Source organism: Cryptomeria japonica, chromosome 10 (assembly GCF_030272615.1).
Source record: "Cryptomeria japonica chromosome 10, Sugi_1.0, whole genome shotgun sequence".
Taxonomy (NCBI): Eukaryota; Viridiplantae; Streptophyta; class Pinopsida; order Cupressales; family Cupressaceae; genus Cryptomeria; species Cryptomeria japonica.
In genome coordinates, this window is record NC_081414.1 from 30333321 (window position 1) to 30355847 (window position 22527).

Genomic DNA, 22527 nt, shown 5'->3' on the forward strand with positions numbered 1-22527 from the left:
AATATGGCAACATATGAGGAGGCAGAAGGGGAGCTTGGTGAGCCATTAGGGATAGATTCCTCACATACACGCAACTTGATCCTATCACTACGGATGAGGCACTTGTTGAGGCTCCTATTGAGGATATTGCAAAAGTGAATGTTGCAGCATATGGGTCAAGTTCACATGAAGTGCTTGCCCTTGATGACATTGATCCATATTTAAATTAGATTGTTGAGCCTAATGATGTTGATGTGGATTCATTTTTTACTAATGATGAGTTAGCTGATTTGAAGAAGGCAATTGAATGGGAAGTGAATGTGGCAACAAATGTGTAATGTCCCAACTTTGAAATACAGTTTAATAATAAATAATATTATTATAATAAAATTAAAATATTAAAAATTAAATTAAAATATAAATGAATATAATTAAAATTTAAGTTAATGAATGATCAAAAATGCATGAAGTAAAGATTTCTGAATTCAGATATATTTATCTATCAAGTACTCCTATGTCGAATTGCCTCTGCAAATAATATATTCTCCAGTAAATAATATATGTTATTTCATTATGTTTTCTAATGATTCGAATGAAGACATTATATCCTAAAATACTCACTGCAGTTTAATATTAATATAATGGTATCATTTGGTGCATTATTTCTCTATGTTGCCAGCCGTACACTTCAATAAAGGGACCCGTGTTTAGAGGGGACAAGTTCTGACAATCTCTGACATAATTATATTTGTCTAGCTTTTCCTCTAAACTGACGTACATGTTCTAAAGACAAAATATTACCGTGTCATGCCTTGCCTAGTTAGTCACAGCCTTAATTGGGATCGCTACGATAACTAAGGCATTTAAGTTAGGAAAACATTGGCAGCAATTATTAAATATTTGTTAGGAATCGTTGATTAAAGTCAACAACTCATATAAAGCACATGAGATAAAAGGCACGACTTGTATTAATTTAATAAAGTTTTGTTTAATTGACCAAAGGTTGTGTCCATTATAAAGGATATCTCTTCCAAGAGATACTACCTCTCATGAAGGGGTATGTGAAAGGTATTCATAAGGCAAGGATCGGGAAAGGATTGAGAGGAATAATGTAGGAGATATTAATACTCAGCACCATCGATCAGATCAGATCAGAACTGTTATTAAGTTACACGCAGTAACATCTTTGTTCTTGGTTGGGGATGTGCTTAATATATGGAGCCTGATAATGTTCTTATGCCGAATTCAGTAGTAATATTAATATATACTGCAATATGTATGACAGACATACATAATTTCATATATATCCATAACACATGAATCAGTTGGAGAGAAATAGACATCACTCAGAATTACATTAACGTCGCAGGCCGATCAGACTTAAAGACATAGACCTTCAGAAAGCCACACCGAAACTGACTGATTGCTTATAACAGCATCTAGGTATGATTACCAGTGAATTCCTTATGCAGATAGGAAACACATACAGATAGATTAATATGCAGATATATACAGAAGTTTGATCTACACTCTGATCTAAATGAAAAAAGAATTAAAAGGGAGAATACTTTAGCAGAACGGAAAACAATAAAGGGATTGGCCAACTGTTTTCCCTTTAAGAAGATAAAGGCACCCTCTCTCTAACCCTCCCTTATCAATTGAGAATAGTAATCTAGGGCAAGATTTAGGGCAATCCCAAAAGGGGACATTACAACATGGAGAGGCAAAAGGCAAGGCTTGGTGAGCCATTACAGGCAAGTTCCTCAAATAGTTGATTTGATCACCTATTTGATGAGGCACTTGTTGAGGCTCCAATTGAGGATATTGCAGCTATACCACCCACTTCAGCAACACCCACACAACAACAAACTCTTTTGAGCTTTAGTCGAAGAATAAATTTATAACATAATTTTCATCGATACTAAAACTTGAATTTCATATGCATTCAAAGGTTGCACTTGTTTTTTGGTCTATGATATGTATTAAACTCAAGTTTTGATTTGTAAACAATGTAAATCAATAATATGTTCTACAAATTCAATATATGTGCATGTTTTTTAAGAATATTTTTTAAAAATTATGTATTTTCAAGTGTTCAATAAATTTGCACAGTTATTGTGGAGTTTTTCCCCAAGTTTTTGCAAATTCTTGAGTTTTTAAAAAAATTGTCAAGTCTGAGTTTTTCAAAAATGATATTATCAACCCCTACAATAATGGATCCTAATCATTCCCAAATTTTATCCCCAAGAGGTACATGCTGAAGTTGGCACAATCATAAGAAACTGAATTCCACTTCTTAAATTGGCAGAAGCCTAATTTGAACTTTTGTAATTAATAGCTATGCTCAAATTTGTTCTACTTTGGCAAATAAAGAAATCAATTCCAATTCCTATGATCTGATTCAATCCCCACCCACAAAAACAAAATAAAATAAACAATGCAAGCAAATTTGCACTTGCAGCTCTAAACAAGGCTATTTAGCTTCAAGACAGACCAAAGGTATTGGTTCAACCAACAAAAGTGCTACAAATGTGATTCAAATGCCTCTCAATTGTGTAGCCATGATTTCCAAGCTAAATATAGATGCACTTTTCCCTATTTTCCCATGTTAATAGAAACAATTTTTTTGGAGTTTGATTGTAGCCTTTTCTACTTTCTTTGTTGTAATCTCTTTCCTGAGGGACCTTTTAATAGAAAGAACTTTATGCAGACATCAACCATTGCAGTTGACAGAGCTTTAATCTATATCTTCATCGTCAAACTCATTTGTATAAGAACTGTCACTAAGTTTCAGCTCTTTGTCAACAATGCAGTGTACTGGACAATTTCTATCATGGCCTGCAACCTTCAGTGTAAGGATAAAACCTTTGGGTTCCAAAAAGCATCTATCAATATCTTCTTTGTAAAGACATCTTTTAAATATCTTCTACGTAAAAATCAACACCCCTTGAAAAAGAAAAGTTTTAAGCAATTTTTCATCATAAATTTTTAAAGGCCCATATATCAATAAATGAAGAATTATAGAGCTCCCCATATTTTTGAAATTATAATCCACTGTGAAAACTTCTGCGACAAGGCCAAAAAAATGATTGTTTTACTGTTGTGTGTTCCTAAGAGCAAGAATTCTATAAATATCATATAAATTATTGAAATCCAAAACACAGAGAGAATGGAGAATGCTTAATGCCTGTGATTGTAGTTACTGTAATAACTGAACCGGGGAGAAATCTGAACTGAAATATGACAATGGCTTTCATCACTTTTTGATTTATTTGCACCAAATTTGAAATTTCAGTAAACGTACATACTGTAAAACCTTCAGGTTCCAAGAAGCACCTCTTTAGATCCTCTTCATAAAGATCAATTTTAAGCAATTTTTCATCATAATTTTTTTTTAAGGTTGCATATCATTCTACTAACTACCATGCAAAAGACTTGTCATGATTTGCTGGTCTTTTGGCCATTAATGCACAAAAGGCTGACCCCTTCTCTGAATGCTCTACGATATGAGCTTGCTGTTAAGACCCTCCCTAGTTGGATTTTTTATTAGCCAGCCGCTTTCTACAAAACTTCTTCGTATGACCATGTTTACCACAATAGCGACATGTGATAGATTACGGATTCTTTGAAGAATCATCAAGTTTGCCTTGTCCTTTATGCTGAGTGGACTCAACTTTGCCTTTGTCCTTGGTAATAAAAGCTTGTTCCACACCGACTGTCTCGCTATTGCTACCAAACTGCTTCTTCCACCTGTCTTGCTGCAAGAGATTGTTGCACAGTTCATCAAACTTTAAGCCAACATTGTTGGATGTAATGTTGAGAGTTTCAATGAAGTGTGTAATGCCTCCCACATTTGCATTCTGTCATTTCATTATTTTAATTCGAGATTGACTATGTATATGCTATACTCTCGCTGTGTGTATATTATTCTTTTGTATTGGCACCCATGTGGTGCATCCTGCTTACAATTATATTCTTTTGTTCATGTGATATCACTGATGATGTGGATAGTAGTTTATACCTGTAGTCTCAGTGATGATCATAGATGCATGATGACTACAACAATGTGACATGATGCTCTATGATGATGTCTAGATTATGTTATGAGGATATTTTGGATTATACTGATTATGATGTGGTTACATGATGATGTTTTGATAAGGTCATACTGACTTGATGAGATATGGTGTTCCTAACCATGTTGACATGCAACCCCAATTGGGGAATGATTACTTATGCCTTCAGTTATATTATATTATATATATGTATGCACAGGCATTTGTATGTTTTGGTTGATGCAGGTACAAGGCATCGACCCCACCTAGATCCACAAGTCTGAGTGTGCCCATACCCCCAACAATGGTTACAAGAGATAGCACAATGGCCAATTATGTCACCCAGCCCTAGCCATCATTCCTAATTTGGGCAATTTTCCTTATTACATGTGATCACACCCCCAGTTACCGTTTCAGTAATGTCTAGTTACCCTAATGCATTATTGTCTGAAACCAATAAAAATTGTTTGTGCATAGTTAGTCAGTTGCAAATTGTCACTTTTATAATGTTTATATTAAGATATTTAAGTACGTCAGTGGCAATTTAATATTTAAATGTGTATTTTGCCTTATATGTATTTGATTTATTGGGATTTGAATGATTTATCATGGGGGACCTTTGAGAGTCTAATTGGCATTTTAACTTTAATTTGATTTTTTATTGTTATTTTATTTCCAACTCAAAAAGTGAGTTTATAATTTATTATGGAGCTCATTTTTACAACACTTAGTCTATTTTTCTTCCTTTCGCTCTCAAAAACCCTATGTGTGGAATTTGAACTGGTGAGATTGAGAGATTTCTTGGGTAGAATTTTGTGGGCATTGTTTTATAAGATTTGGAATGGTTATTCCTACCATGTGTCCAAAAATTTCATCCTCTCTCCATGTATTCAATGTGCATTTTCACTTCGAAGTTTTCCTCAAGTTTTGAGGTAGGATCTTTAATTTCTCCCTTTTATTTCTTGATTGAACTGATTCTAGTAAGTTGCAAATGGTTTGTTTTGTGAATCTAGCACTCTTGCAATTTAAAATTCTTCATTTAGATGAGTTTTGAATTGTTATGCTTACAAAATTTGAAATAATGGGTTTATATGGGGAAACTATGCCCAGATTTTATTGGATGGGTGAAATGTAATTTTTATTGCATTTTTTGGATGTTGTGTAGTTAGAGACCAATAGGTTTTCTAGAAATTGTGATTTATGAAGTTTGAAAATTTTTAAGCTTGTTGGAGGTCCACCAATGGTAGATGGCCTCCATGACTGGTTTTGGTTCAATTTGGGGTTTAATAAAAAGTGGATTTTGTTAGTTTTGACATGATATTATATTGTGGCATAATGGGTTTATATACGTAATTTTTGGATTGGGATCAATTCATATCCAATTCCATGATATTGAGACCATTTGAGCAATTTGTGAATTGTGGTGTTGAAATGACTTGTTTGTATGAATCTCATAAGTTTTGTCATTGAGATTGACATTGTGTATGCATTATCCTCATTCATGGGAATGAGATGAGCATTGGTGTGGGTATTAGAGTCAATTACGAGAGTGGCTCAATGGGGGCCAAGGCCCAAAGTGGCCGCCAAGATAACCTATTAGAGAGTTGAGTAATAAGCAAAAACATAATTAAAACAATGGGGTAAACAAACTAATAAGATAATTGAATATGCCCCTTACATGCCTTGAGTGCTTGGTTAGGCTAAGATCGTATTGGGAAGGTCAGGTCATCCGTGGGGCATTGATCTAGCATGATCAAGTCTACTTGTCTTCACGAAAGGACTACTTGGTTCTGCATGAGCCATCCCTTCGAGCTATGCGATGACAGTCCCACTTATTGCTCTCTGATATCCAGCCACTATGTGTACTTGAGAAGCGATCCATAATGGATTCATGACTTGGTATTATCTATATCATTGTTATTGCATTGCATTCTTGTATGCCTTGATGTGTCGTGTATGCTCTGTGTATGATGTTAGTGTAAACCTATTGTACCCTTGCTTGCATTTCATGATTGTTTGGGCCTTGTGACTATCTCCACAAGCACGATGGAGTGGACCTAAGTGTTCCACATGGTCGAGTGGCAATGAACACCAATGTTGGGGACCAATGGACTTGGTTCGTGATAACCTCAAAGAGCTTCCTCACCTTCCTCAACACATGTTCCGTCTTAACCTTTCTTCTTGTTATTGGAAAACCAACTGTATATTGATTCAAACCTTGTAAACATTGATGAAATGTATATTGAAACATTCCAAGTAGATAATGATATAATAAAAACATAATTGGTATGGTTTAGTGTAGATTTACGTGGACCGGTTTTGAAATTGGCCACGAAGTATGATCTTGTAAGCTCATAATTCTTAATGCATTATGAAGGTTATCATAGGAACACTTCCATTGGTGCTTTAAAATGAATGTAGATCTGATTTGCATAGTGTCGGAGATTGATTTAGTTGTCTTCTATTTTGGTCATGAGATTTTGACCAAGTTAGAGTGGAATTGGGAATTTTAGAGCCATTTTGTGCTCAACTGAGATAACCTGATAGGTGTCACATGGAGTCCTATTGTGTTTTCTAGTTGCTTTGGAATCCCTTGTGTATGTTTGTATTGGTTTTGAATGTTTAGGGTAGAGTGGTGGTGTTATGAGTCCACCCCGACTCTACCTAGCCTTGTAGGTGCCATTCGATTACTTGGTGTTACTCTACTTGACCCATTTCTGCACCTTTTCGCCCAATTCTCCCACTTCGAGGATTGAATGGGCATTTTGACTTCACCAAGGGGTTTTAGGTGTCCAAGAAGTCAAACTGTCCAACTAAGAAGCTTGCTAGTCCAAACAAATGTGTGTCTCAGAGGAGGACAACACAAGTTCACCAATTTGGAGGATGCCAACGCAACCCTCAAGGACACTTGTGCACTACGCTAGTATCCTCAAAACGTGCTAGTGTCCTCTTGAGACACTTGTGTAGTTCTCGAAAAACTGTCCTTTTTTGTTTAGTCCAGAGGGGTCTTCAGGAGCTTGGGGGTGTCTGATTGACCCAATTTTGGTTATGTTGTGAAGGTTGTGACGTCAAGGAACCCTCGGAGGTGGTTTGAGTAGGTTTTGAGTGAGTTTGGATGGTGTCATGGGCATCTGTTTGCGACTAGGGTTTCGCCAAAGCTAATCCATGACACCTAGGTCTTAGCAATTTCTCGTGTTTGTCAATCAAGTTTTGCAACTTGGGGAATGGTCTAGTATGACCCTAAACACCTCTTAGACCTAATCCTAGGGTTTGGAGGATCTTTCTCCTTGTTCATTTGAAGTTTCGAGTGTTTAGCCTTTTGCTTCTCTGTAGTTGGTTATTGACAATGTGACCTAATGTTGAGGTTTGAGCATTGTTCTTATTTATATTATATATATTCACACCTAATTACTTCAAAAAAAAGATATTCTATGTGGATTTTGCTCATATACTCTAGGATTCCGTAGCAAGGCATTACAAAGTGCTCATAGGATCGTGATAAGCTTTTCAATGTGATAACCACCATATCCTCTTCTTCCATTTTGCGACCAATGGCCTCCAAATGATCGTGAATGTCTTTGATCTTCATGAGATGATCCTACAAAGACATCTTATCGTGCATCATAATCGAGAACAACATATTATTAAGGAAGAAAGCTCTGCCTTTATCTGATGTCTCATGTAGATCCTTCAAGTGAGTCCAAATTTGTGCAGCAGTCTTGCAAGACGGCACTTCTAGAAGCATCTCATCAATGACTGATAACTTGAGCAGAATTACTAGAACAATCTGATCTAGGCACTGGTACTCAAAAATGGTGAGCATCCTTCGTTTCCAAGTATTGTAATTCTTGTCCTTGAACCTCTGAGTGCCTTCCAACATGATGTTGGGTAACAAAGCCATCCCTCCCGCTATCCAAAGACACGAAAAACGAGATAAAATATCAACTTTTCAAATAACTTAGATTTTTGTTCATTAAAAATTGGGGAAAAAAATGAAACCCACGATTTTTTGATTTTTTTAAATGTACAAAAACACTTAATGCAAACACAGGTCTAATGAAAAAAAACAAAAAAATTGCAAATACTCCTATGTGCCCTAGAAAATGCACACAAAACACGATTTTGTGAAAAAATCGTCAAAAACCCTCAACCCCCCATAGCTTTGGAGAAAAACAGCAACACGATTTTGCAAAAAATTCTTGCAAAAACTCAATTCGCCCTAGCTGTAGAAGATAACCCACAATTTTTTGAAAAAATCAGTAAACCCACAATTTCAAAATTTGGGTGCAAAGATCAAAGAGAAAGAACCCACAATTTTGTGTGAAATTGTGCAAAAACAAAAGCAAACCCTCGACGCTATCAGAAACAAACTCGTCCCACGAGCAAAAGCCCTAGTCGTGCCGCATCCTGTCGCTACTAAAAACCCCACAATTTGCAGAAAACATCTCGTCACAAAAGGTAAAATCTAAGCCTATGCGCAAGAAAAATACAAACTGAAAATCGTGCAATTTTGAAATGCAAAGGTGCCCCGATTTAGTAGAAATGGTGCCCACCAAAAAAACCTCGAAGAAAATCGTGATTTGTAGAGAAATCAAACGATTTTACCAAAATAAAGACACCCACGCGATTTTTCTCGGGTTAATAGTCATAATTCTGATCTTTATAAAAGTTGATCAAAAAAACATCTAGAAATTGCCACAAAATTTCCAAGAAAATTGTCCACGAATTTTATTAATAAAATTGTCAAAAAAACAAAAACCCTCAATTCTATTTGAAAAATCCATCAAAAACTTATGTCAATCAAAATCCTCGATTTTACAAACAAAACCCACAATTTTGTTTTTTAAAAAATTGGGCAAAAAAACTTCTAAAAATTTCCTCAAAATTTCTAGGTAAAAAACCACGAACTTTTTATTAAAAAAAATTTGCCAAAAAAGAACCTATGCTCTGATACCATGAAATGATAATTGATTGTTATATAAATAAAGGCAAGAAATAATCCTTATATAAGCAATTATAAAAGATCTTTCCATGACGAAACAATCAAAAACTAAAGACAAAATAGAAAGAATCTAAATACTCACTGAATGACTTACAGAACAGAAAGTTACTAAAAACTAACTAAACTTAAATGACCATTAACAGCTAAATATTACAATATTACTTTAATAGCCAATGACAATGTGGGTACAATGCACCAGTACAGTAGGTTTTTTTGGCCGCTGGTTAAGTTTTGGGTACATCAATACAAAAAAATATATATATGTGTGTGTGTGCAGCTCTAAATCATATATATATATATATATATATATATATATATATATATATATATATATATATATATATATATATATATATATATATATATATATAGAGAGAGAGAGAGAGAGAGAGAGAGAGAGAGAGTTGTCAATTAGAGTTTCAGTTAGTTTAACAATTAACTCATAGTTTGTATCATGTAAAAAATTGTATATTTCATATTTGTTATAAACCAAAGTTTTAATACTCGGACTCGCCACGGACTTGGCAAACCAAAAAATTGTACTCAGACTTGGACTCGTGAAAGACTCGCGAAAGGACTCAGCAAAAATTACAAAAAAAACATAAAGAAATTAATGCATTTAGAGAACATAAGAGCCATAATTGAAACATTACACATGTCATATAATCTCCAAACACTCATCATTCATACTCAGTTTCAAACTTTAAAATGTATAATAGCAACATAAGTTTATAAATGTTTACAAAATTACATATAACGATAGGTCTAGATCTTGGGGGAGAGAGGAGAGACTGAGATAGAGAGTGGTGGAGAGAGGGAATAGAGAAAGAGTGATAGGGAGATAGATAGGTCTAAAATTCGGGGCAGATGAAGTGAGTGAGATAGACAGAGCGAGAGAATGCGCATAGGAGCCTACTGATTACTGAAATTTGACTAAGTCTGATAATTTTAAAAAATCTTCTAAAACCTAGAATTTGCATTATAACTCCTAGAGATCTGAAACCACTCTCAAGCATCCTGCCAATATATACATGAAATAAAACTTAAAGTATACTTAAATGTTATATTTCATGTATGTATTCTAATGAAGAGAATGAGACTGACTTGAAACCCCACAAACCTGTTTTCACCAAGAAACAATTCCAAATGAATGGAAAAAGTAGAAAAAAACACTTTATTAGCTTGTTGGGTGTGTTTTCTAGGTCGTGTGAGGCCAAGCGAAGACTCGCGAGTCCGAGTGAAAGACTCGCGTGAGTCCAAGTGAAAGACTCGCGAGTCCTTGGGAAGGACTCGTCGGGACTCGGCTCGCGAGTCCTTGGCGAGTCGACTTGGCCTACCAATGGACTCGTGAGTCCATGGCGAGTCCACGAGTTTTAAAACTATGTTATAAACTATAATAAATAGTTTAATATTTTACATTATTTTTAATAAGCTATTACTATATATTTTTAAGGATATGTAATGTGATACTACCATTAAAATGATGAGCAGATTGCACATACAAATCACACCATTTATTGTACATAAGAATATCTCAAAATAATATATAATATTATTTGATTGAATTAAGATTACATTCACACCAATTTTACATTACATTACATTGGCTTATAAGCCACTATTTTCCCATACTAACTACCGAAACTTAACTAGCAGGAAAGTAACTCCCAAAAATTAACAATTGTATTATTTATATATTAACTATTATCTCACCTAACATTTATTTATTTATTATTATGATTACCTAACTTATGTAGATATAATATATTTCCAACATTCCCCACCTTTGTAAATATATCTGAACAAAGGATGGGATATTGCATGAACTGAACATAGCACCCTATCTAGAAACTTGATGAAGTGCTTCCACCAAATCTCCTCGCTCACCCAAGACATAACAAATTGATCCCATCAATGGACGTTTTGACTGGCAAACTTGCAAATCCTTCTCAAAATACCCCAAACTGCTCATGTTTAGGCAAATGTCCTCATTATCCAACAATACTTGTGAATTGGGACATAGTTATTCACAAGTACACCACCCCTGTTGTGAAACAAGAGATACTCAATTATCCACAAGAAAAGCACTAGTCAAATATAAATCAATACTTAATTATTCACAATGAGACTCCTCACTTTGGAGATCAAAAGATACTCAACTATCCACAAATACAAACCATCAAGTATATGGATCGATACATACTCAACTACCCACAAGCTATAAAATTGTCAAGGCCCCCTCTTTCTCCATGAAGGGACTCAATTGTGGTCCTAGCGCTTCTAATGCAAAGTATCATCTTTAAGTGAGAAGCTAGCTTGAGATGATAAAATTCCTCCAACCTCCAATAAATCTCTTCGTTCAGTGAGAAGCTAGCTTGAGATGATAAAATTCCTCCAACCTCCAATAAATCTCTTCGTTCAACTTTATCCATTTTATGTCTAATTAGATTTTTCAATGGTACAAGCATGCGAGTCTATAATATCTTTGTCAAGAATAACATGGATGGCTTGAAGAATACAAATATTTAGTGACATAATAAAACATAATCAAGTTTGAAAGTGTCGGTTTATACCAATAATGCACCTTTTACAGTGTCAAATAAGCATAGAGAAATCCTTATAACACCTTATTTTACATTTAAAATAAGCGTAGAGAAATCCTTACAACACCTTTGTTTATGGTTTTTAATCCTAGATTAAATAATAGAAATGGCTTTAACTCAATGCTTATTTCTTCAAAGACAATGAATACCCTAGGCATATGACAAACCAGCAGAGGGTTTTGAAAACACTTCTTGTAAGACAATCAGTAGGAGGATTAGCTATTAGACAAAGCACCAACACAGGAATCAATGCAAGAATACAATTAATTGTAATGTGTGATTGCTCTAATGAATAAATTACTCAAAGCATTCACAGAACATTATGCCCAAACTTTTCATGTCTTTTGTGCTTTATCATAAATCTTGTACCCATATTCCCTAACTCTAACTTCACACGCCGTTAATGGATTGAAATGCTCAGCTGATACCAACAGAGATTTTCAGTGACTAACAAATCTGGGTCAACTATGGCAATGCATTTGACTGTGTTCTTTCATGTTTGTGCTCTTAGCATACTCTAGATCCTGTTAATGACGATGACCACGAATGATAGCATAAAATTGAATACATCCGTGTGACACAGTACTGCACATCAATAACTACCAGCACCTTATTCTCCACCTTCTTATGCAGCCTAGCATATCTTCCACTCTGATACCATATTAAAATGATGAGCAGATTGCATATACAAATTACACCATCATGCACATTAGAAAATCTCAGAATAATATGTAATATTATTTGATTGAATCATAATTGCATTCACATTGATTTTACATTACATTTCATTGGCTTATAAAACCATTATTTTCCCATACCAACATACTGACAAGAAAATAACTTCAAAAAACTAACAATTGTTTTATTTATATATCAACTATTATCTCACATAACATTTATTTATCATTATCTTTATCTAACTTATATACTATTGAAGTAATATATTTCCAACAATTTCTATATAGCTTTGATGATATGTCGTATGATACTTTTAGTGAAGAATTACTATATAATACAAATTTCATTAACAAAATTAAAAATATTTATCTATTTATTGGCTACAATGTAACATCCTAGTCACAGAAAGTTATTTACACCACCTTTGAAGTTTTGCCAATGTAAATGAAACAAAGTGATCACGTTTATGCAACCATGGACTTTTTTGGTCAAGAACAAAGGTTTTATAAGAGAAGCAAATTATTTTTTTATGACCTTACAAAAACTTCAAACGCTATCAAAGCAATAAGGAGGAGGTCCTGAAAGTGTCCAAAACTCAAGTGTTGAAGATCAAAGTTCAAATGCGAGAACTTGCATAAAAATCAAGGAAGAATACCAGTACACATAAGGATGCAAGGGCATTGGCATCTCTGTTTTGTTTCCCTTTCAAGAAGCCGCACACAGTTGAAGATCAAAGTGATCATTATGCCAAGGCTGGTATAAAAACCACATTCCTCTAGGTGGGAGTTCAAACCAAACATTGAAGCGATAAAGAGGAAGTGCCAAGCAAAGGATGAATCATGGTCTGTAAAAGGCAATTTGACTCAATATGCAGAGGATGATTTGAGTCAAATAGTTGCGATTCAGAAGGAAAGATTTCAACAAACAACAAAAATATTGTTTGTTCCTTTTTGTTGTAAGGATCTGATCTTAGCAGGGACAGTTTGTAAGGTTTTTTTGGAGAGCAAGAAACAGGTAGTCTATTTTGCTTTTAGAAACAGGGATATTGTTGAAAAATTTTGTATATTTTTCAGGTATATATGAAATAAACAACCAATATTCATTATTCTTTCAAAGCAAGTGTGCTGAATTAAAATACTGATTTGTCTATAAAAAAAGGCAATTAAATTTGACAAAGGGTAGTTGTAGTGTGGATTGGTGGTTGGTTATAAGAAACAAGCACAAAACACGTTTTCAGTTTTGAATACAATTGATTCCAACCTTTTGTAATGAGCCCTTTTTGGTGCTTAGCCAATTCATGCACATTTCGCCAGTTTCCAAGTCTTTTGGAGGTTAAGTGGTTAGTTAGGGAGAACTCCAACATTCTTGGAGAAGCTTTTGACCAGTCTTACAAAGCAATTGTTCTTGGGTTTGAGTTTAATTGTTTAAATGGATACCTTTGATGCTTTTGGAAACGATTTCCAGCCTTTTGGGTGCTATCCAAACTTCTTGGAGGAGCAAGCTATTTTTTAAAAGTCACCCAATTGCCTCCAATCATTGTCCCTAGTCTTCAATATCACTCTAGTATGATCAAAATTGCAAAATTGTATCATTTGGGTGCTATCTGCAACTTGGAGATATTATTGAGTTATTTAATTAATATTTCACTTAAGTTGTCTAATGTTGGAAATAATAAAAAGGACAACTAAGTGTAATAACTCATTTTAAAAATGTTGAAAAGTTATTTCTAGTGGATGCCTTGGAGAAAGGACTTTATTCAAGAGAAAACATTGTTATTCCTCAAAAAGGTGAAAAGTACTCCATAAAGTTGATTACTTATTTGATAAAAGGAGTTTTGGAGCAAAGAAGGAAAAAAGTAATATTTTATTCAAAGTTGCATGGACATGGATACGGTTACAAATACGGGTATGATATCAGATATGGATACAGCCATTTTTTAAGACCCCCAATATGGATACGGCTGGATACATCATTCATAAAAAACACATACACATATATTTAACACTATTTCTAATTTATTAGAGGAGATTTTCATTACTTCAAAAGCAATGTAGACACAATTGCTACATAAATTATTATAAATTGATTTAACAATTTACAATATGCAAAAATAGTAGAGTTCCATTGGAAAACAACCCAAAAAATGGGTCACTGAAATAAAAAAACATTTCATGTGTCTTTCTCATTTGCTGTAGGTTTTCTTTATACCATTTTTTTTTGCATGAATGAAATTTCTTAAAATTAAATTTAGGAATATTTACGTCAAATTTTTAAAAAAATCAAATCACGCAACATCCGGCATGGTTAGAAAATCTAGATTTTTTGGGCACATGTGGGTATAGTATCCGACGTGTATCCAGGCCATATCGGATATGTATCCGTTTTGGATACGGGGATACACGTGCTCAAGGAAGGGCAAAGGAGTTTCCGGCTACTCTGATTTTATTGCTTCAAAAAGTTAGAAAAGGAGGTTGAGGGCTCATTGTTGGTTGTTGTTAATGAATTTGATTTTGCTTCTGCATTTTAGGAGGGAATTTGCATTCTTCTCAAAAACCCTTGAGTACAAAAAACCATTTTGAGTTGCTTGTTTCAGTGGTGAAAGTTCCTCCCTAGCTAAATTGTGGTGGTTTCACTTCAAAAATCACATTGGAGCTTCTAGGAAGTTAGCTTTTTTTTGCAAAGACATTGAAGAGCTGTTTGGTTGTTTTTCATTTGAGTTTTGGGTTGAGATTTTGAAAGGTTTCAGATATTTTACTTGTTGTGCGTACTTTTTGAGATTTTCCTGAATGTGCCCTAGTTGGCTTGTACCATCTTTCTGCTTGTGGGAGTGAGATGAAGTATTGGGTTGCCTTGAAACTTTGAATGAATAGACTTCCTTGCTGGGCAACTAGTCTGCAACACATATTCAAGTAAAAATCAGTGGCCATTAATTCTCAAAGGGGCCATACAGGTACAGCGTGTTAGAAACACAGTTGTCGTTGTGCCAAAAGATCGACCTGTTAATGCCTGATACAACCACGAGATTTAATGAATCCATAGGAAGCGGTTAAGCCATGTCGCAAACCCAAGCACTGCACTACACAGCACAAGGAGACCGAGGGCGCACACCTTGCAACAATCCCCCCCAGCGCAAGTGAGGGATTTGAACCCGTGACCTAGGCTCTAATACCACTTGCTAGAAACACGGTTGCCATTGCACCAAAAGATTGACTTGTCAATGCCTGATACAACCGCATGATTTAATGAATCCACGGGAGGCAGTTAAGCCATGTCGCAAATCCGAGCATTGCGCTGCACAGCACAAGGAGACCAAGGGCGCACACCTTGCAACACAGAAGGCAGTTCAAGCTAGTAGAGGCATGGTATGGGGTTTAGTGAAGCATTTCGCCCTGTTTCTGGAGGTTGTTTGGCCTTGAAAAAAAGCACCTAGACCCTAGTTGATAGTTGTAGGTGTTTTCACTTTGAATCATCATCAGATGAAGGGGTTTTAACACCACTCTTTTTGGACTGTATAGGTCTAAGGTTCAGAAACAGATCATTCTCTGCATTTTCCTCAGCTGTTGAGTGTGTTTCAGGTTGCTGAGTTAGAGTATGGTGTTGGGAAGTAGTTTGAGGTTTCTGTTTTGGAAGGATTTGATAATCAGAAGAGGCCAAACAGACCCAGTAGTGACTGAAAATTATATGACAGACCTGTGAACATCTTTTCTTATGGATCTAAGGCTGTTGGTGAAAGCTGGAAGCTTGTGAAATTGCTAGATAATCTTGGTGAAGTCCATCGAAGGTGATCCATGCATGTTGGTGACCGATTTGGAGGATTATTCTTGCTACTTGTGACTGTATCAATCAAATTCCAGCCCTGTCAATACTCAGTTCTGTTTTTCAGTCCCGTAGCAGCCAATTCTTTAGGTTTTTAACAGTGCTGGATGATTGTGGTGGCCATTTGCTATAGCTCAGAGGCGACTTGTATGTGTGGATTGATGAGTATTGAAGTTTGTCAATGTAGTCATACCCTGCAAATAGCTACAGCAGACCAGCGATCAAATTGTTATCCTCTATTTCCTAGGTATTTAGATCTATTTTCAGTTGAAAGTTCAGTTTGATGATATGTAGTGTTTCACTTGAATGTATATTTGCTCCAAACTTGTAATAGCTGAAAATTATAAAATGCAAAAAACTATACCAAGCCTTGCAACAGCAGAACTAAACATATTGTAAACATATCAAAACTTGTGATTGCTCAAGACCTTAATAGCATGTTCATGTTGTTGGCTTCATTGAGTAAATTTTCAAACAGAAAAAAAAAACAGGGGCTGTTGTTACATTTTTAGTGGCGTAAGTTAAAAGCAGCCAAAGTGCCGTGTATTAACTCTGGATTCCATTCCCATTTTCCAGTTGTTTGTCTTTAAAACTTGCAAAGCAATTCCTTTCCTCTCCACATCTCTTTTCTTCTGTAATGTTGAACTTACATCTAATGGCAGCCAGCAGGTCTGACATAAACTTGACCTTAAGGAAATCATGTCCACATATGCTGTCTTCTTCCCTCTGTGGAGGATAAAAGTCACCAAATAAACAAAATGAAAGTGTTTATGGTTTATATAGGTCAAAAAGTCCCAAAAAAACTTCAAAAATAGCATCTGGAGGTCAAAATGCTCAGGATTTGCACCATAATCACTACATCGTCACTGGAGTCAGCCAGATTTGACAGAAAAGTTTGAAATGTTTCAAGTGGGACAAATTCCAAACGTAGTCAGATCCATAGGCCATTAGAACCAGGATCCAATTCCAAGGCATTTCATAGCCAAAATCAGCCTGTATATGTTCCGATTCAGTAACTTAGATTACCTCAAATAAATTTGTCCCCTGAATATTAAAAATGATAAACTTTTGTTTGCAATTTGCCCTAAACTCAAACCAGGATCATTAATTTAGGTGAGCTCCATATTTTATGGTTTTTCATCTACCAACATAGCCAGATCACTCTATGATTGATAACCCAGTAATATATCAGTTTCTACTGTTAAAGGAATATAGAAAAGAAAGGGTGTAGGAAGATGAAATAAAAAATAATACAAACAAGTGATCAAAGAAATTAATTTAATTAAGTGAATTTTAAGTATAACTCAGCTCATTAAATCGATTTTTAAATGTACCAGTGCTAACATTTAAGCCTGTTTATGCAATTTGGGATGATTTAATTCCTTAAGCTTTTCAAATACCAACACATCCACTTTAATATACAATTAGCTGACATTAAGTAACATAGCAATTTTACTTGTAGAACACATATATAAGGCTCATGTTAAGATAAATGATGCACTTGCTCATGTATCAAGTAAAAGATCAAAGTACTGTAAAACGTAGAGATCAAAGTACTGTAAAATGTAGCTGACATTAAGTAACATAGCAATTTTACTTGTAAAACACATATATAAGGCTCATGTCAAGATAAATGATGCACTTGCTCATGTATCAAGTAAAAGATACTCCATAGTTGAAAATTACAAAAGCCTAGTACAATTTAACCTTTGGATGTTTTGTTCTTCCTAAACTCTTATTTGTGACAAAAGACAGCATTCAAAAGATTGATGAGGCAATTGAGTAAATGTTGAGATCAAAGTACTGTAAAATGTAGAGGTCAAAGTACTGTAAAATGTTTATGGTTAGGAAACTAGAAAATAACCTGGAACTAAAAGAAAATAAGGAAAATCTTATCATAGACATCATAATAGTTTTTTGGATTGACACAAAAAAAGCATTCTTAAAACCAAATTATAATAGTTTAAAGGCCAAAAAATACTTCTGATTTTCCGATCACTATCAAATTTTTTGTACCTTTCTCAGATGCTGAGTTTGTACTACCACACCAAATGGCCTCTCGGATGCGAGGAGGCGCAAATGCAGGACCTTGAAGAAAAGATGAATTGTGTCCTAATGGAACCCCAAGAAGGCAAGAGGTAGCTATGGAGCCCCCCAATGCCCGCACCAGTTCTGCCTGAAACAAATAACCCATTTAATTTATAAATTCAGAGAGTCCAAAATGTAGCCTGCAAGACTCAAACCACAATCTTAAATCATCTAAATAGTAACTGACCAACAATGAATCAGAAGAAATTCAGTCGTGATGATGATAATGATGACAATGGCATTCACCATCCTTCTGATGACAGGTTATATTACAATCTTCACAGAAAACCCCCAAAAAACATACTCAAACTTGAGTGTAATAGGAGTAAATAACTCTCTCATTCCCTCCTGATTTTCAAAGGGCTTCAGATTCTAAAAGTTTGGATTCTGAATGATTGCAAGAATTTGTAACTCATTTTCCTAGCCCACATTGATCATGTTGTAAGGCAGAGAGCTTCAATTCATGATGACCCAAGTTCAAGCCCACTGTGAAAAACCCCTATGCCTGATAATCCCCACAAACAAATTCTATTCGTGGTAATGATAATTATTTTCTCTACTACTTTTCAAATATAAAAGGGTCCATCTGACCTCACAAAAAAATACTTATGTTTCAACTTTCAGGAAACATTTCTAAAACTGGTGAGCATGTTGGAAATTACTTTTTATTGTCATCAAGTTTTCGCAGCATATTAGATTCTGAAGTATTCTTTCAACATTCCAAAAGTTCGTATATTCTTTACCCAGTTTGATGAGATAAAGTCGTAAGACAGAAAAATTCATGACAATGACAGAAAAGGTAACCCCCATGCCTTAGGAGGAAGGATTCTAATGTCAACAGTTCATTTCCTATACATAAGAAAGCAGAAGATTTCTCTGTACATCTGATGTTTGAAAGAGCAGGACAGACTAGGACAAAATGATTTCATCCTTAATAAAATGAGGTTAAACATTACAATTGTCAATTTTCTAGTATAGTCGGTGTTTTCTAGAACTGGACCTATTTAGTCTGAAGCCATATATTTATATGTTTAAAAAAGCAAACAAAATATCCTTGATTCTCAACGCTGAATTACATCTTCTTCTATTCGACAGTTATATTATTTCTCAAATGATGTTTTAAATGCTTGAACACATTTTTTCTTGTACTTCCTCAAATACAAGCTGCTGGCAGATATACTACAGAAAATTCCAGATTATTGCACCAATCATGTGAAGCAAAGTTCCTTCTTTCAATTCAAAGCTCGGAAATTATGCAGACAATCATTTGAACTCATTTCCAGAAAATTTACCCAAATATTTAATCTTAGATGCAAAAAGAAACCCTCAAAACTGAATCATAACTTCTTTTGTTCAACCATTATTAATATCTTCTTCAATTCAACCATTACTGATGATTTTTTCAAACAAGACTAAAGAACCTGGATACGTGTTTCTATTGACAATCATAAATATGACCGGCATGAAAGAAAAACAGATAACAATCTCTTTTTATTAAAAATGATGCTGAATATCAGAATACATTTCAGAAAATTTATAGGAGCATTTACTGAAAAAAATGGTAATAAAAATAAGAGATAAATATGGAGAGATTTGTGGCCAAAGACAGAAGTTAAAGATAGATTTACCAGGTCAAAACCGTCTCGTGGCAATAAAACGGTTTAATAATGTAGCAGAAGGCTCGTAGATAAGACGTTATCGATTGTTAATTCATTGGAGCTTTTTGGCTCATTTTCAAGATGAGGAAATATGGACTGGCTCAAAACTTTTAAAAAGCTCGGTGGTCTCAACCCCATCAAAAATTTCGATTGCATGGTGGGGGGGGGAATTTTAGTATGGGCTTGACTTGGTTGGGAGGTTCGGAGTTCAGTAATAAGCAAACACATCTCCAAACATTAAAGGATCGGAACCTAGAACCTGAAGATCAATACGAATTGATGCGCCAACTAATTCTACAACAATAAAGTGCTATAATTCTCCCGTCCCCCTATCAGAGTGCATTCCATGAGATCTAAGGTCTATTACCCAATGCCAAAAGTTTTTGTTAATATAATAGCAGATTTTTGGCTAAAAAGGTGTAAGCATCTTCCTTTTTCGTAAAAAAAATCTTTTCCCACACTCCACGATATTTATTGGTTGGCTTTTCCAGGTATACTAAGCAGTCCATCATCCCTATGAATGAAAAGATGACAGATGCCGGATCCTTCTACAGATAACTCCATTATTATCGTAAATAACAACACTACAGCATGCGTGGAAAGTCATTAGATCTGAAAACGATTAAAAGTTGTAAAGAATATTGTTAGTCATGATCAGAGATCTAATTTACAATTTTCCCAATTTCAAGCATTTTAAGAAGATACCATTCCACTGTAAAACTCTTAGTCATAACTTGCATGCAAGAATGTAAATCAGCACTGAGCACGTATTCCATGCCGAAGCCTAGAAAGAAACGTGTACCTTGAGTTTTGCCCTCTCCCTGATTAAGGTTAGAGAAGCTTCTACCACGCGATTTTGGCCATCGACCAAACTAGCAGAAGGCGCACTGTCCACACCCAGCCTGTGCACAAATCTTGCCCCGATTTTCCCCATTCTATTCATGATTGGCATCTCTTTGATCCCGAAACTTGAATTTCGCGAAAAGTAAAATGCGGCAAAAGCCAAGATTTTGGTGAGGAGGGAGAAGCTGCAAAATCCAGAGGAAAGATGACTGCGTAAAATGAGCTGTTGTTTGTATCAGCCAATCCCTCTAAGTAGCAAACTAAGAATAAACTTTGTCGCAAGAATAATCGCGAATGTCACCAAATCTTGAGAATAGAGCGGGATACCATAAAATATAGTAATATGCAGTGAAGGGCATACAATATTTTAGGGTTACTGAATAAGCTCACAGTGGTGTGTGTAAAAGTGTAAGTACATCCGTTCCAAACAGTTTTAAATGAATCTAGACCGTGATTTACACCAATTATTAAAGCCAGTTTAAACATTCAAAGAGTAAACACGTGATGATAAAAATAGCGTTGAACGAAACGTACAAATCTTCAAATGCCTTGAAAATGTTGAAGGCATAACTTACTGATATTTTACTGAGTAGTGAGTGAGTAGGGACATCGCCCGCCATTTGAGCGAGACAGGGAATAACTTGATTCAAATCTACGGCCACGACAATGAGAACGACAAATGATCTTGCTTTCCATTGTTTATTTTTTGTTTTTTATTTTTTAAATCTTCGAATGCCGTGAGCTTTTTTTTAAGCAGATATAGGCTCTTAGGCTTGGAATATGATGGTCTGTGCATCGTTTTTTCAACTTTAGCCAGTATATAATAATAATAATAATTTAAAATTGTTTTGTCTTTACAATTTTAGACAGTATTATTATAATTTAAAATTTATTAATGTCTTCTATTAAAAATTTAGAATATTTTTAATAAGATTAATTAAGTATTTTTAAATATCAATTTAGAAATTTATTATCATTTAGTATATTTATTTTTAATTAAAAATGTATGTAAAATACATTGATAATATCAAATTTTAAAAATAAAATACTAAAAATATAATTCTATTAAATCACAAAACAAATTATGAAAAATCAAAGAAAAGAATAATAAAACTATTGAAAAGTTTTCATCTAAAGTCAAATTCAACGAGATTTTTGTTTTAAAAGAAAAAACATTCCTTTGCATTTGTAGTAGTGTACAAAGGAAAAAAATATAGAAAGTTATAAATTTTTGGCATTTCCAAAAAGGCATTCATGTATGTTTGTAATATACAACTAAAAGCAAATAAGAATAAAAATTTGTGTATCTCCAATACGAGTTGTTGCCACTATAGATGATTGTCAACATAATTATAATTGCAAATTTAAGATTTTTAATGTGAATTTATAATTTAAGAGATCAAACAAAGTTGTTATTAGAAAGTAATTTGTTCTCGCATTACAAGAAGTGCTCTTAAATTTATTTGATTTTTAAAACAATACTATAAAAAAAAAAAGTTTCACTATGGTGTTTGTTGTAAATTCAATAAGAGTTGAACCATCCATAGTTTAAATGATGTGTTTTACTATAAATAAAGTTTTTTGTTTTTTAATCTTCAATCAGCACATCTAATAAAAATTTTCACAAACCAAATTTCAGATATGTTCTTATTATTAATATCTATGAAAGTTATTAGAGACAATTTTTTATGTGCTTCTAGAGGAAACTACCTATGTTGTTGTGTTATAATCAATGACCACTTACATACCAAAGAATGTTTGATGTATAGAACCAAAATTCTATGAACCCACTATTAACATTTATA

General features: G+C 34.4%; 1 protein-coding gene across 2 annotated transcripts in view; it reads right to left on the reverse strand.

Moving 5' to 3' along the window:
* Positions 1 to 21446, reverse strand: part of LOC131038219 (arginase 1, mitochondrial) — a 62461-nt gene extending 41015 nt beyond the window's left edge. Inside the window, exons 1-3 of one of the 2 annotated variants that reach the window (XM_057970575.1) lie at positions 21298 to 21446; positions 20682 to 20907; positions 18150 to 18309 (exon numbers count right to left, since the gene is read on the reverse strand). In XM_057970575.1, the coding sequence (XP_057826558.1) occupies positions 18150 to 18309; positions 20682 to 20907; positions 21298 to 21332 (421 nt within the window). In that variant the 5' untranslated portion in view covers positions 21333 to 21446. Of the gene's footprint in view, positions 1 to 18149; positions 18310 to 20681; positions 20908 to 21256 lie in introns of both variants that reach the window. The other variant, XM_057970574.2, reaches the window with a different exon arrangement.
* Positions 21447 to 22527: the final 1081 nt, after the last annotated feature.